The 13,029-nt window shown below is 38.5% G+C and overlaps 1 protein-coding gene, 1 long non-coding RNA gene and 2 other non-coding genes across 7 annotated transcripts; 1 reads left to right on the top strand and 3 right to left on the bottom strand.

The window, feature by feature from the left end:
* Positions 1-406: 406 nt before the first annotated feature.
* Positions 407-12,834, bottom strand: Vmat (Vesicular monoamine transporter). Of its 4 annotated transcripts, XM_086902570.1 has the most exons (13): positions 10,758-10,907; positions 6,232-6,321; positions 5,932-6,086; positions 4,617-4,868; positions 4,383-4,545; positions 4,152-4,294; positions 3,840-4,022; positions 3,651-3,752; positions 3,228-3,402; positions 2,867-2,918; positions 2,566-2,749; positions 2,126-2,259; positions 407-2,029 (listed from the first exon to the last, which is right to left on the bottom strand). In XM_086902570.1, exons 1-13 carry the CDS (start codon positions 10,775-10,777, stop codon positions 1,961-1,963), a joined length of 1,722 nt encoding a protein of 573 aa, XP_086758696.1. In that variant the 5' UTR covers positions 10,778-10,907; the 3' UTR covers positions 407-1,960. The 4 variants fall into 4 exon arrangements, with proteins under 4 accessions (XP_086758696.1, XP_086758698.1, XP_086758697.1 ...); XM_086902572.1 differs by lacking the exons at positions 6,232-6,321; positions 10,758-10,907 and adding an exon at positions 12,719-12,834; XM_086902571.1 differs by lacking the exon at positions 6,232-6,321.
* TRNAK-UUU (transfer RNA lysine (anticodon UUU)) lies at positions 3,049-3,121 on the bottom strand. Its single transcript has one exon. It is a non-coding gene; the product is annotated as a tRNA-Lys (tRNA).
* TRNAA-CGC (transfer RNA alanine (anticodon CGC)) lies at positions 5,040-5,111 on the top strand. The gene has a single exon. It is a non-coding gene; the product is annotated as a tRNA-Ala (tRNA).
* LOC147658383 (uncharacterized) lies at positions 7,536-8,477 on the bottom strand. Its single transcript, XR_015290581.1, has 3 exons — positions 8,258-8,477; positions 8,014-8,135; positions 7,536-7,869 (listed from the first exon to the last, which is right to left on the bottom strand). It is a non-coding gene; the product is annotated as an uncharacterized LOC147658383 (long non-coding RNA).
* Positions 12,835-13,029: the final 195 nt, after the last annotated feature.

The raw sequence follows: 13,029 nt of genomic DNA, 5'->3' as shown, positions 1-13,029 counted from the left end.
TTTAATATCAATACAGAAAATTTATTAGCCGATATATATGCATATCGATGCGGAGATGACGATTCGCCGTTTCTTAATGAAATTTTTCAATTTTTAATATTCGGTTCTGTAAATCGAAATCATCAATCGATTCATTTTCCCAAATACGATGCCCTCGTTCTATTTCTTCTCCTCCTTCTCCTTTCTCTTAAGAACGCTCGATCGTGTCAAACGTTCGCGATGAATTTGCAAATCGAATTGACTCGCGTTTTTTATCGGGAGTAGGTCGGCGTTCGCGTGATAACGTAACGCAACCTCGAGAATTCATTAAATTCGCGGTAGAAAACTGTTCTTCGTCAATTATATCTCTATTATAATTTTACTATATTATACATTTATATATATATTTTTTACTATATATATATCTTTAATTATTTTTTATTTTATTCAAATTTGAATAATGCAAATTCTAATCTAATTTTCATTTCATTTCGATAATCTTTTTTGATACTATCTCCTCCTACTATACATATTATTATAATAATATAATAACATATATGAATATACAGAATCTATGAAGATTCAAACGTTTTACATCATTAGAAAGATATAGTATAACAATTTCATGCTTCATCGTTATCAGAAAATATTATATAATAAAATCAATTTTTTGTTAGAATAATTTTACGTTAGAGATTTATAATACTAATAGGCAATTATAAATAACAATTCAATTACTTCCTTCATTTTTTCCATATCCATTCACAATAGCTTAGGATCCAATATACAGTCGTGAACATACCATATAATTTCTATTCTTAACAATCTCATGCATTTTTCACGATGAAACAACAAATACAAAGATCAACGAAGATATTTTATATCGATATACACACATGTAAACATTCTGTTACTTATTTCTATAGATATATATTCTATCTATATATTCTATTTAATATATTTATATTATTTTAAATGATGTATCTATTATTCAGCATATGGAAAACTACTAAGAAAAAAGAGAACGCGAATATATACGAGTTTCGTTCTTATGTCGTTCCCTTTTAAAAAGAATTGATCTTGACATGCATTACATTTATATATATGTATAAAAAAAATAAATTAAATTTTTTTGTTAGTTTTCCGCCGCGAATTCACATAAAATATCTTGTAATTTGCAAATTCGTCGAATGTTTTAGCAATACTTTTCTTCAATGACTACAAGTTTATTTACTTGAAATATATCCGATCATATTCAAGAAATATTCATTCGGCTACTTTCAAGTAAGCGATGATAGTGCACGAAGAATTATTGATCACCGATAAATTATCGGATTGATCGGACAAATATGAAGCATCGCGTCGAGAACGTGTCTAAATTCAGTTTTTTCCCTTCCTCGTTAAAAACAAAGCTGCGAATTTTCAATCGTTGAGATATCGCCTTCTTCCATGATTATGTATTTAAGTAAAGGAAATAATCGTGACGTAATATTTAAATTTTTCATCCGATTCGAATTATTAAGAATTTGGAGAATTCTTCATCATACCTGCTCGTTATTATTACGGTTTCCCTGCAGCCATTCAGGGAATCCAAAGCAGGCGATTCTCCATTTAAATAAAAATTAATGATCTTTGAAAGATAGACAATGTCTCAACCGATTAAAAATTCGCATATTTGACGATCGAATGATATATCAATGTATCTTTACTTCGGTGCCTCGATCAATCAATATATCTGTTAGCTAATGCGTCATCGACGCATACGATTTTTGAACGCACACACTTATTCTTACGATCTAATACTATGTACTATGTATATATACAATTTGCGCTAAACAAAGGAGTAAATAATATTTAGTCTAACTATATTTTTGGAAACGTTATTATCGACATAGAATTCTTTCATCGTATTAACTCGTTGTTCCATCTCAAGAATGCAGGGAGTGAACTGCGTATTTTGTATTCGAAATCATCCTTTCAATTATTGTTCTTCCTCCTCGTTCTGATACGTTACGTAGCGTACAGACGATTTTTCACCAATTATCAATGACTGAAAAAAACAATTCACGATTAATATAAACGAAAATGATTATTATAACATTTAAATAATAACTATAAGTTTTTTATAAGATTAACTAGACTTTACCTTTTTCTCTTCTTTCGTTGGCGGTGCTCGTAAAAAGTACATCAATGGAGCATAAATAAAGTTTAAAATAGCAATGCCGAATAACATCCATTCAAAACCAATACTGTTGACTAACGTACCACTCAAAGCAGGTCCTGATAACGAACAATTAATAATTAAAATATTATATCGATTATAAAAAAAAAATATATAAAAATATATATTATTTAAAAATTTTAAATGCAAATGAATATCGAAACAAAAAGGCTAAAGAGATTCCTAATAATTAGAAAAAAAATAACTATAATCCATAAATATCGATGACTCATTGCGATAAAATTTGTAGATGCAAACACAGTCTAGATTTCGAGAATAGATTATTTCTTCTTTTTCTTCTTTCGTTTCTCGTCTCTTTTATTATTGCCTACGAGTCGTAATTACTCGCATACGTACATACATACCAATTGCGAAACCTAAGCAGAATGCAACGTCTCCAATGGCATACACGCTTCCATAAACAGCAGTATGTCGTATGTCTACTAAATATCCTAATTGGGGCATCATCGAACTGTCCACCATACCAATGGCAAATCCCAAGCCTGCATTAGGTACGATCAAATGGTTGATACTTCTAGCTAGCGGTATCTGTAAATAATATATTGGATAGAAAATACAAAAAGAATACCAAGTACTAAATTTCAAGTAAATAAAAAAGTTGATATAAATGATATGATTACTTAAATATTCATACAAAATACTTACACACATCAAGCAAATGCCAATCACAACAAGACCGATTAGCGAAGCTAACCACCTATAATAAAAATAGAAAAATATATTAATAAATGTTGAACAAGTTGTGCAAATAAAAGTAATAATAAAAAATATTTATATAAAGGAGAAGAAAAAGAAAAAGGAAATGAATAAAAAGAAAAAATTAATTTCGCCCGAACAGGGACTCGAACCCTGGACCCTCAGATTAAAAGTCTGATGCTCTACCGACTGAGCTATCCAGGCGATGGTAATCACGGGTTTATTTATTCATTCCTAGTATAATTAAATTTTTGTAATATATAAATTATTGCAATAATGTAATATTCATTGATAAATAATATCCACCAACCTGCCCATTCTATGCCCAAGTGGTCCAAAAAGATTAGTTCCAATTAAATAACTAATGCTTGCCGGCAGAAACGTAGCACCTTGTTCCCATCTACTTGCACACATCGTATCCATCATCCAAATTGGAAGACTGGGCTCAAGCATAGCGATACCCATATTGGCGAATGTTATTGCACCTGAAATACGAATTTTCGTTGACGATTGATTATTGAAATCATTGCTGCCGTTGAATTATTCTATTTAATTTTTATCGAATTGATAAATTTAATTTTTTTTTTTTAGCAATATTTTAAACATAAGATATACACAAATTTTCGAATAATTACATCAATATATATCAAACAATTATTGATTTAAATTTTGAAGGACCGCAGCAGCCTCGATAATTCATTTAATGGTTAATAATTATAATTATATAACGTACCGGCAGCCAAAACGATATAAGGATCGGTGATGAGTGTTTTTAGCGATGGTGGATCCGCTTCAGTGTATACGACGGACGGTTGAAGCACCAAAAGTTGTAAAACTGTGAAATGATAGAATCAAGAATAAATAAGGCAAGGACAAGTAATAAAACAAAGCGATGATAAATGCAAAGCGAACAGATAGTTACTTCCATCACCAAGTGCCAAGGCAGAAAGTATCAAGAATGGAGCAGATTTCCCAACGAATTCGTACATTACACCGCCGAATGGTGGGCCGATGAGAACACCAAGGGCCAATCCACCGAGCGCAATACCCATTGCGTTTCCACGCTCTTTGTCATCTTGGTATCTTTCAGCCAGCATCCCCATACCTGCCATTATATCCAACTCGATCAATTAAAACTTACGTTTACTATCATTATTATTATTATTATTATTATTATTTTTTCCGAATCTCGTGTTTAATATAACATGCACAAAATTAAAAATAAAGAATTTACCAGATACGCTCGAACATGACGAGCCAACACCTTGAAGCGCTCTTGCTAAGAAAAGTATGCCGTAACTTCGGCCAAATGCAAATATCAGAGTAGATAAGAACATAATAATGAAGCCGGTGAACATGGGTATGCTGTAACCGATCCTGAACACATAAACACAACGGTATAGTTGTATGAAATAAAAAATATATATAGATATCTCGAGTTGATTCACGCGAGTAAAAAGTTTACTTGTGGGTAAGGGGGCCGACAATCGGATTTGCCAGCAATTGAACGAAAGCCTTCGAAGCGAACATTATGCCAACGGCGACCGTTTCTTGAAGTAACTCGCGATGTCGTTGTTTTTCTTCCGATTCCGTTGTTGAACTCGTTTCATCGCTACTGCTCGTGGTCCCTGGTGGAAAAATTAATAAATTACGAATCAAAATTCAACAATATAATATCGATGAGAATTTTGTCTCTTACCAAGCAAACCCATTGTCGACTCGACGCTAGACGGTGTGCTCGGGTAAAGAAATTCCAATTGAGAATCATTCGATTTGGTTGAAGTGCAAAGGCATTTCGGCGTTGTGGTTACGCTCGGGCTCGTGGAGGTCACGATATTGATACTCGTTGGATGAACAGTGGTGACCGTTGCTCGTCCACTTTGTTCGAAATGCTGGCTCAACGTTGCATTCGGATGCTTGATATCGTACAGAAACTCTGGTATAATTGGAACTGTAACACGTTCATACGTATATTATATATACGTGCTAACAGGGATCGAGGAAAACCCGAAAAGAAAACTAAACGTAACAGGGGTATCGAAATTAATTAATTAATTAATCGTAATTAAAAATTTGATCTCTACAGTATAATAACATGTTTTATGAACCTATCTTACAGCTCGGGGGTGTAACTCAGTGGTAGAGTGTCTGCTTCGCATGCTGAAAGTCCTGGGTTCAAATCCCAGCACCTCCAAACGTAGCGAGTAAATTTTTTCTTTTCATTTTCCACCTATTTAACTTTCTCCTCCCTCGTGTCATTTTTGCGTAAAATAATGGAACAGTGTTAAAACAATAAAAGTGGTGGAAAAAGAAATATTTGAAATATATCGTCGTGTGTGGAGCACGCCGTTCGTTCATTTCATTTGTAAAACTGAACATAAGTATAATAAAAAATAAATATTTATTCGAGCATTTATAAATACGGAAAAAGAGAGATATTACAAACCAAGGTTTTAAACGCGCGTTTTTTATTATAAAAAAAAAAAAAAAAAGAGAGAGAAGCGCAATAAGTTCAGGATTGTTTTATCCAGTGGAATCGCGTTTCCATGATTTGTTAGAGCTGGTGAGAAGCTGTTTCGTATACGCTACATAAATGTATGACCACTTATCCGGATTGCCAGAACGGCGTCCGCCGTTCGTCCCCTCGCGTATATTTCGGAGGGAGCAGGCATTCTCTAGCATTCCGAGTAGAATCGTATGGAGGGTCATATAGACGCGTGCCTCGTGAATTAAACATTGTTCTAGGCCACGATAAAGGAAACCCACTTCCAGTTAAGAGGGAAAAGCTAAATAAGTGGAAAATCCGAATAATCATTCGCTAACGTCCTGTCCATTCTCCAACCATTTTCTCCAACCATTTTCTTCAAGCATTTTTGGTTGAGTCGCATGCATTTCTTCTTTAATTTTATGGACATGGAAAGAGGTGTGTGTGTGTGTGTGTGTTCGATCACACGTGTTAAAAAATGATAAAATATTAAATTGTAAAGTATCGAGTCGATTTATATGTTACTCACCGACCGTGGTCAGAAGCATATTGTCCAAAAGTAGAGCAATAGCGACGATCACGAGTACCAATCGTCGCGATTCTCGACATCGTTGTAACCAACCATTCCATTCTCCTCCGCCCATTCTCGCTTCGTGATTCGCGTCCCCCGTTTCCTCGGACGATCTGCGAAACGAAAAGGAGGTGTTAAGAGGAAGTCGTGAATTTTCACAACGACAACGACAATTGAGAAAATCGAAGGAGTCAAAGTTGCGCGGGAAGTTGAAGCGGGGAAGGGCTCGAGTAAACTAATTAGTCGAGTAAAACGTACCGCGTGTGTTCAATCGGCAACGGTAAAATGGTCCTTTTAGCTAAGTTCGTTCGTTCGATTTCATTGCTCGCCACGCTTTCCTCTTTTCTTCTAACGTCTCCGACCGAGTGGCGAATAAAAAAAACGAATAAAATTAGATTTCATTTTTCTCCAAGATTCGTCGTTGGTCGATTTACGGCGACAAAAAGGGTGCTCCCTTATTGGAAATGTGGAAACTGGTAGAAAATGGTGGAAAATAGAGAGAGAAAAGATTTCGAACAGGAGGAGCATTCCTTGCCTCGTGATTTGAACTTCCGCCACTCGAGCAATTTCCTATCAAGGATGGCACACACACACATATATATATATATATATACACACATCAAGTATTTTCTAAGCATTTTCTAGTCCCAGTCTTTGTGCAACGATGACACGCGATTGTTCGAAAAATAATTTTCAACCACTTTGGAGATGGCGACTCACTGATCGCGAAACATCGATGATATATGAACATGGGGGATACATTTTACGCATTTGTTGTTCGATCACTATGCCACCACGGTGACATATTACGGGTCGTTGAAGTAAAAAAAAAAAAAAAAAAAAAGAAAAAAAAAAGGATAATTAGAGAGAGAGAGAAGAAAGAAGAAAGGTGGGACGAGGCGGAAAATTGATACTATATAATAGTGGCATATATAATAATAAACAGGGCGAACTATAGCTGCCTAAAATACGATTATCGACGATTCGAAGGTGGATCGTTCGATGGTTGGGCTATAGAATTAACGGCATTAATTGGTCGCTTTTAACGGTATCTGGCATCAACTATCGTGCAACCATTCTACAGGCGATGCCGCTCCTCTTTTATTCGTAATAACTCGATTACCCGATGCTTTTAGCTCGGCTAATTTTCGCACGCTTCTCGTGAATAGGAAACCATTAAGGCCGTCCAAAGCGGTACCTGGCTATGATTCCCACCGCACCCCTCCTCCTTCTCGCCTCATTAAAAAGGCGCTTTCTCGATTTTTACAAGACTCGACAAAAGGAGAGAGAGAGAGGGAGGGAGAGGAGAGAGAGAAAGAGAACGGCGACGAAGAATCTGCGAGAACTCGTGCAATCGATAGATCACCGATGACGAAGAGAATAGAGAGAAGATTGGAATCTGCGACGCTCGTCGTCGCCTTCAAGAGGGTTGCTTCCTCGAGATAAACTTCATTTGGCTTTCGTCCGTTCTAATGTACACACTTTTCCATCATCCATCTTCCATTGCTCGATCGTTTTTCATCTATCTGATTTATACGAATTGTCGGTATAAATACTATGTGTAAATTCGAAAGATTATTATATTTCAGATTCAAACACAAAAAAAATGGATTAATAACACAACACTTGTTCGAGCTTGCTTATTTAAAAATTATTTGATAATAATAATAAAATAGGTCTAAAAAATAGATTCTAAGTTTTGAAGAAAATTTCGATGATTAGTCGGTAAAAATTCGGTCAACAGGAGGCAATTTTTGAAATCTGCAAAAGAACGTAGTAATGCAAATTGCAATCATGCCCCGGGAACATGGCTTTAACAAGCCGTGTTATTGATTAATCTTAGCCAAGTCTTTAATCCCAAGAAATAGCCTTTGGCTAGTTTACGATCTTTCTGACCTGGAAACATGGATGAACGTTAACAACGAGAAACAAAAACCGGTCAAGAAATTAAAATTTAGAATTTACGTCTCCTCTCTCGTACATCTATTATACATCGGTCTTTAAAATTATTCCTTTTATTACCTTATACTTATTTATTACCTTGCATTTACTCGTTATCTCTCTCCCTCGATCATCCAGTCGCTTCAACCGTGCATTTAAAATCTCTTCTCATGCATTCTCAAAATTTTTCAATGTTTTCCATATACACTCCACGAGATTTTCTACGTTAACATCAGAAAGAACAGTCGAGAAATTAAAATTTAGAATTTACATCTTCTATCTATCTATTGTATATCTATTAGTATAGTCTTAAAATTATTCGTCTTATTATATTATATCTTACTTATTTATTATCTTGCATTTACTCATTAACTCTCTTCTTCGATCATCCAGTCAGTCGCTTCGACCATACATCCAAAATCTCTTCTCATGCATTCTCAAAATTTCTCAATATTCCGTATATATTATATATATATACTCCACGAGATTTCCATTTTTCACAGTACAATTCATACATCGTTCCAGAGAATCGTCTTTATACGCGGATAGATATGCGGGTGTCCCTGGAGATGAGAGAACAAGTGAAACAGTATCGATAAGGTACCGACGACGAAGAGAGAGAAGAAAAGAGGCCGAGAAAGGGAGTAGGGAATAGGGAAGAAGGAGAAGAAGAGAATCGGCGATAGTAGAAATCGCGAAGAGTTAACGGAGGGAGAGGTGATAGAGGGGGCGTGGCGGTGGAGATGGAGAGAGAGAGAGAGAGAGAGAAGCAATCAGCATTTTCCTGAAAGCCAGGTCCCCTGGGTGCGTGCATTATTCTCGAAGAGGACCGAAGAAGATTTTTCTCTTACCACTTTGCTCGGCTTCCTCCTTCTCCTCCTTCTCGTCGCTCTCCACAGCTTTGCTTTCCGTTCTTTTCGTCGTGTTTCATTCTCTTATCTGTTCGGTAATTACGGCGAAGAATGACCGCGAGCAATTCCTCTCTATATCTACTAGAGAGAACTCTTTACCGGCTCTTTCATCTTCTGGCCCACCTTCTTCTCGAGGGGTTCTTCCTCTCCAACGGTGTACAATTTCTATTTTTCGTTTCCAATCGTCTCTCGTAACCGAGAAGTCGGATGTTAACGAACGAATCATCGATCGAAGAAAGCTACTTTTTCTTTCTTTCTTTCTTTCTTTTCTTTCTTTTTAGGCAGAAGGGCTCGTCAAGAATTCTTTGGGTCTGGAATCACGCGTGAAACGAAGGAAAATATTACGTAGCGACGAAACGTGCGTTTCTCTCGGTTTATCACGCATGCGCGTGTGCATGATGGAAAGGCGAGGAGGTAATCGGTCGTGGCGCGAATCGAATTTTCGAGAAGTCGTGTGAAGCGCGGGAGCGCGAATCGAGGGATCGATGGCTCAAGTGCCTTGCCGTTTATCGACGAGAATCTAGATGTCGTCGAAAGGGTTTGACGCGGTAGTGGTTTTGCGATTGACAGTTTAGTTGGCTCCGCGTTGATGAAGTGACCGAGTGGAAACTCGTCCGACCTCGTTCCGATGAACGCGCACTCGCCTCCTTCACCACACACACACACACACACTTTCCACCTGTTCCCACTCGACCATCCTTTTTTTTCCTTTTTTTTTTTTTGTTTTCCATACATTTCCCGCTTTCGAATTTGATCGACAGCAGACCTGCCCCACAATACAGCCTCGCTCCGTCCTATTCCATTTTCTCATTTCGCCACTGGTACGCGCCACTGTACGTACATAGAGTACGTACACGCGGTATATCGAGAAAGGCGAGCTAATAGAAAAATCGTGTCGACCGTCAACCGGCTCGATTTATCTTACACTCTATATGATTCGCCTCTTGACACCTCACAGTATCAATTCTCGATTTTTACTCGAGAGTTAATGCACCCTATCGACTCGATTACCGACCCCATTATTCTCCATATTTTCTATCCCAATAAGCCTAAATCACATTTGGTTGAATATTCCTCTCTCTTTTTTTTTTAATTAAATTATTCTATTCTTTTTCGAGAATCTTGTACGTAAAGAAAAATCTAGACGCGGTTCAATTTATATATTCTCGAGGGATGGAAAAAAAAAAATAATAAACAAAGAGGAGTTTCGTTAATGGATTCTTAATTGATTCTCGAATTTTTACTTGTCACGGGAAAAAGTATCTGGAGGAATATCCGGGATAAGATAAGTACGGGAGAGGATACGTAACCGGTTCAACGGATGAATCGTTTGAAAAGGGTGTTCGTCAGATCGGATTTCCGGCAACCTTTGCCCGCGCCACCCACTTCCCCGCTACGCCGCGACAACTCTCTCGCTTCTCCCAAAGTTAGTTTCCACTTTGAGAAGCAATTAGTACCGCTACTGCCAGACCGAACAGACCGGAATAGCACAGTTCCGCCGAATGAATAGCTCGATCGTATCTTCGAGACAACTTAATAACGCAACTCCATAGTTAACCAAGAGTGGCAAGTAGCAGCAAACGCGAAAGGAGGCGATTAATCGCGACGCAACTGTCTAAAACGTAATCGACTTTTTCCACGGAAACGTAAATCAAGTACATCTTTGCCGAGTAAATTCGAGAGAGAATTGAAAAGAGAATAAATCGAAAATAAAAATTAGAGGAGGAAGAGAAGGAGGAGGATGCAAGGAATCGTGGAGAACACGAGAGGCGTTTAAAAGGCAAACTGTTGCTTCGCGCCTCAACAAGTTGGACGACAGATCGATTTCTCGGCTCTGGCTCGTATCCGACGGCGACCACCAATCGTTCGAAATTTGGCACAGACCGATCCACTCTCTTTTTTTCCTTTCTTTTTCTTTTGCGTTTGACTCACCTTTCCTTCACTCTTTCCATTTTTTCTTTTTTTCTTTCTTTTTTTTTTTCCTTCACTTTTTCTTATCCGTTGAAAACCGTTTTCTCCGTTTTATAAACTCGCGTCGTCGTCGTTATTGCTCTCTCTCTCTCTTCACTCTCTTACACGCATTGAAATGGTTCAACGTTTACACTGTTATGCCGTTCAAAGTGAACGAGGGCACCCAATGTTATCGGGGATGTTTATGCGTGGCGGAAAGATAGGCGAGACGAAGAGGCGAGGTGAAGGGCGATCGCTAAGCCGGAATAACGAGCTTAAACCAAGTGTCGAGGCGATCCGTTGCGTTCCGTCGAGCGTGTCATTGCCGGCGTGGTCGTCGCACCTATCTATATTTATCGCGAGTTTTGACCATCGTTACGCACACACACTCTCTATAATAAATGTACATGTATGTTTTCGCGAACGAAACGAACGAACAAGTTCCGTTGGAAGGAAGAAAAGAGAGAATCGTTCGGACGCGAGAAAGAAAGAAAGGGAGAGGACTAGTGAAGTCGAAACGAAATGAAATCGGATCGTGCAAATTGTTACGTGCTACGCTAACTAAAATATAGCAGACATCGAAGATCCCTGCTTAATAGCGATCAGAACAGAACGCGATACGGAGAAATTGCGATCCTGATCCGCCAATAGAGGCAATAAAAAGGGGGAAGGGAGGGGAGGGAAAAGGATGGAAGTGGAAACGCGTTGCGATTGAATGCAAACGGAAATAAAATTACAGTTGTGACGTCGTTTAAATGAATTTACGAGAATCTGGGATATGCACACCCGTTTCACGAAGAACTGTGCTGGATTGACCAATCCTTTTTTTTTTTTTTTTTTTTTGATTTGGGATAGCTTGCAGGAAGAGAGATGGTCTGAAAATGGAAAAGAAGAGAAACTAGAGAAAAAGGATAGGTAGGATAGGAGAAGAAACACGAGAGGAAAATTGGAAAGGGATATAAAAAAAGAAAGAGAGGGGGCAGGAGAAAGAAGAGAGATAGGAAAAAGGAATAGGAGGAGCAAAGAGCGGGTTCGAAGGAGAGGAGCTGCCTTCTCGGTTACGGCGGGTCTGGCGATCGGGTAATCGTATTATACCTGGTAATTACGAGACCGCTCGCAGTGCTACGGGACAACCCCTGTAGCCGAGCAAAGTACCAACCAGGGTTATGCAGATTGCTTTATAACCTTGTTACCTATCGCTCTATTAACCTCGCGAGCTTGATACCGGCAACTCTTTTCCTTTCGGCCTGTTATCGAAATCATACCCTCCCGTCAAGTCATATTTTGCGCGTGTTAGAACAGTAAGTTATTAGTCAAATAAGATAAGATAAACAATGATGATTCTTCATTATTTAAATTTATCGGTCGCAAAGCGAATAATGTCAAAGTTAAGAACGGGTTTTTCGTGCCGCGTTTTCGTTCGAATCCAGAGAGTCGAAAGGAAGGGCTGCGAGCGACACGCGGAAATGAGGGTACAGCCTCGAGTATGAATCGAGACCTGAAGCTTTAAACTTGACGTGTTCCCCGCGATTAGAGAGGTACGCGATATAACGCAATCCAACACGAGACAAACGGAAATTTAAGTAAGATATTTGAAAAAAAAAAAAAACGAGATTTCACCGATTTTTGAATGGAACGAACGATGCAGGCCACGTTGTTATTATTAAATCATGCCACTTTTCATTTTTCTCTCTCTCTCTCTTCTTCCTTTCTTCCTTCCTTCTTTCGTTCAAAAACGATTCACGATTGCTCAGCAGCTATTCCAAAGTTACTCGAACCCTTCTTCGTCACGATTTGCGCTGATTCAAAATGCAACGGAGATATTAAATAAAAAGAAAAAAAAAAAAAAAGAAGCAAACACAACCGGAAGAAAGGCGAATCAAGGTTAAAGACGGAGTTAAAGCAAAGAGTAAAGATCGATCAAAGAGATGAGAATTCCTTACCTATGGTGTTTCAAGATGGTTCGATACGACAAAGTCGAAAGGGGAGGCGAAGAATCGGTGGAGATCGGTGGTGAACGGTGAGCCGGTTAACGAGGAAGAGAAGCCGTGCTCCCAGGTGGAAGCGCCGCGGCCGATTGAGAGCGAGGATGGTGGCGAGGGTGCATCTCACCCCGATTTTTCCGACTCGGGGTTCGGCCGCACTCTCTGCCCACCGTCGTCGTCGCCGGCCAGGTCCACGTTCGCGCCTCTGCCACTTCTTTGCCCCGTCACCTCTCTTCTCGATCCTCGAGGATCCAAAGTCCCTTCGCGAA

The sequence above is a fragment of the Apis florea genome, unplaced genomic scaffold (genome assembly GCF_048593485.1).
Source record: "Apis florea isolate Af1SG1 unplaced genomic scaffold, ASM4859348v1 contig_2272_pilon, whole genome shotgun sequence".
Taxonomy (NCBI): domain Eukaryota; kingdom Metazoa; phylum Arthropoda; class Insecta; order Hymenoptera; family Apidae; genus Apis; species Apis florea.
This window is presented reverse-complemented; position numbering and strand designations above follow the sequence as displayed.

What these genes read in the sequence shown, in the direction of transcription:
- Vmat (XM_086902570.1), bottom strand. Translation starts at nt 10,777, where the DNA reads ATGGAAAGAGTGAAGGAAAG. An exon ending in GTCGACAATGGGTTTGCTTG is followed by an intron (nt 4,546 to 4,616) that starts GTAAGAGACAAA and finishes TTTTTCCACCAG; the next exon opens with GGACCACGAGCAGTAGCGAT. An exon ending in TTATATCGTTTTGGCTGCCG is followed by an intron (nt 3,403 to 3,650) that starts GTACGTTATATA and finishes TTCGTATTTCAG; the next exon opens with GTGCAATAACATTCGCCAAT.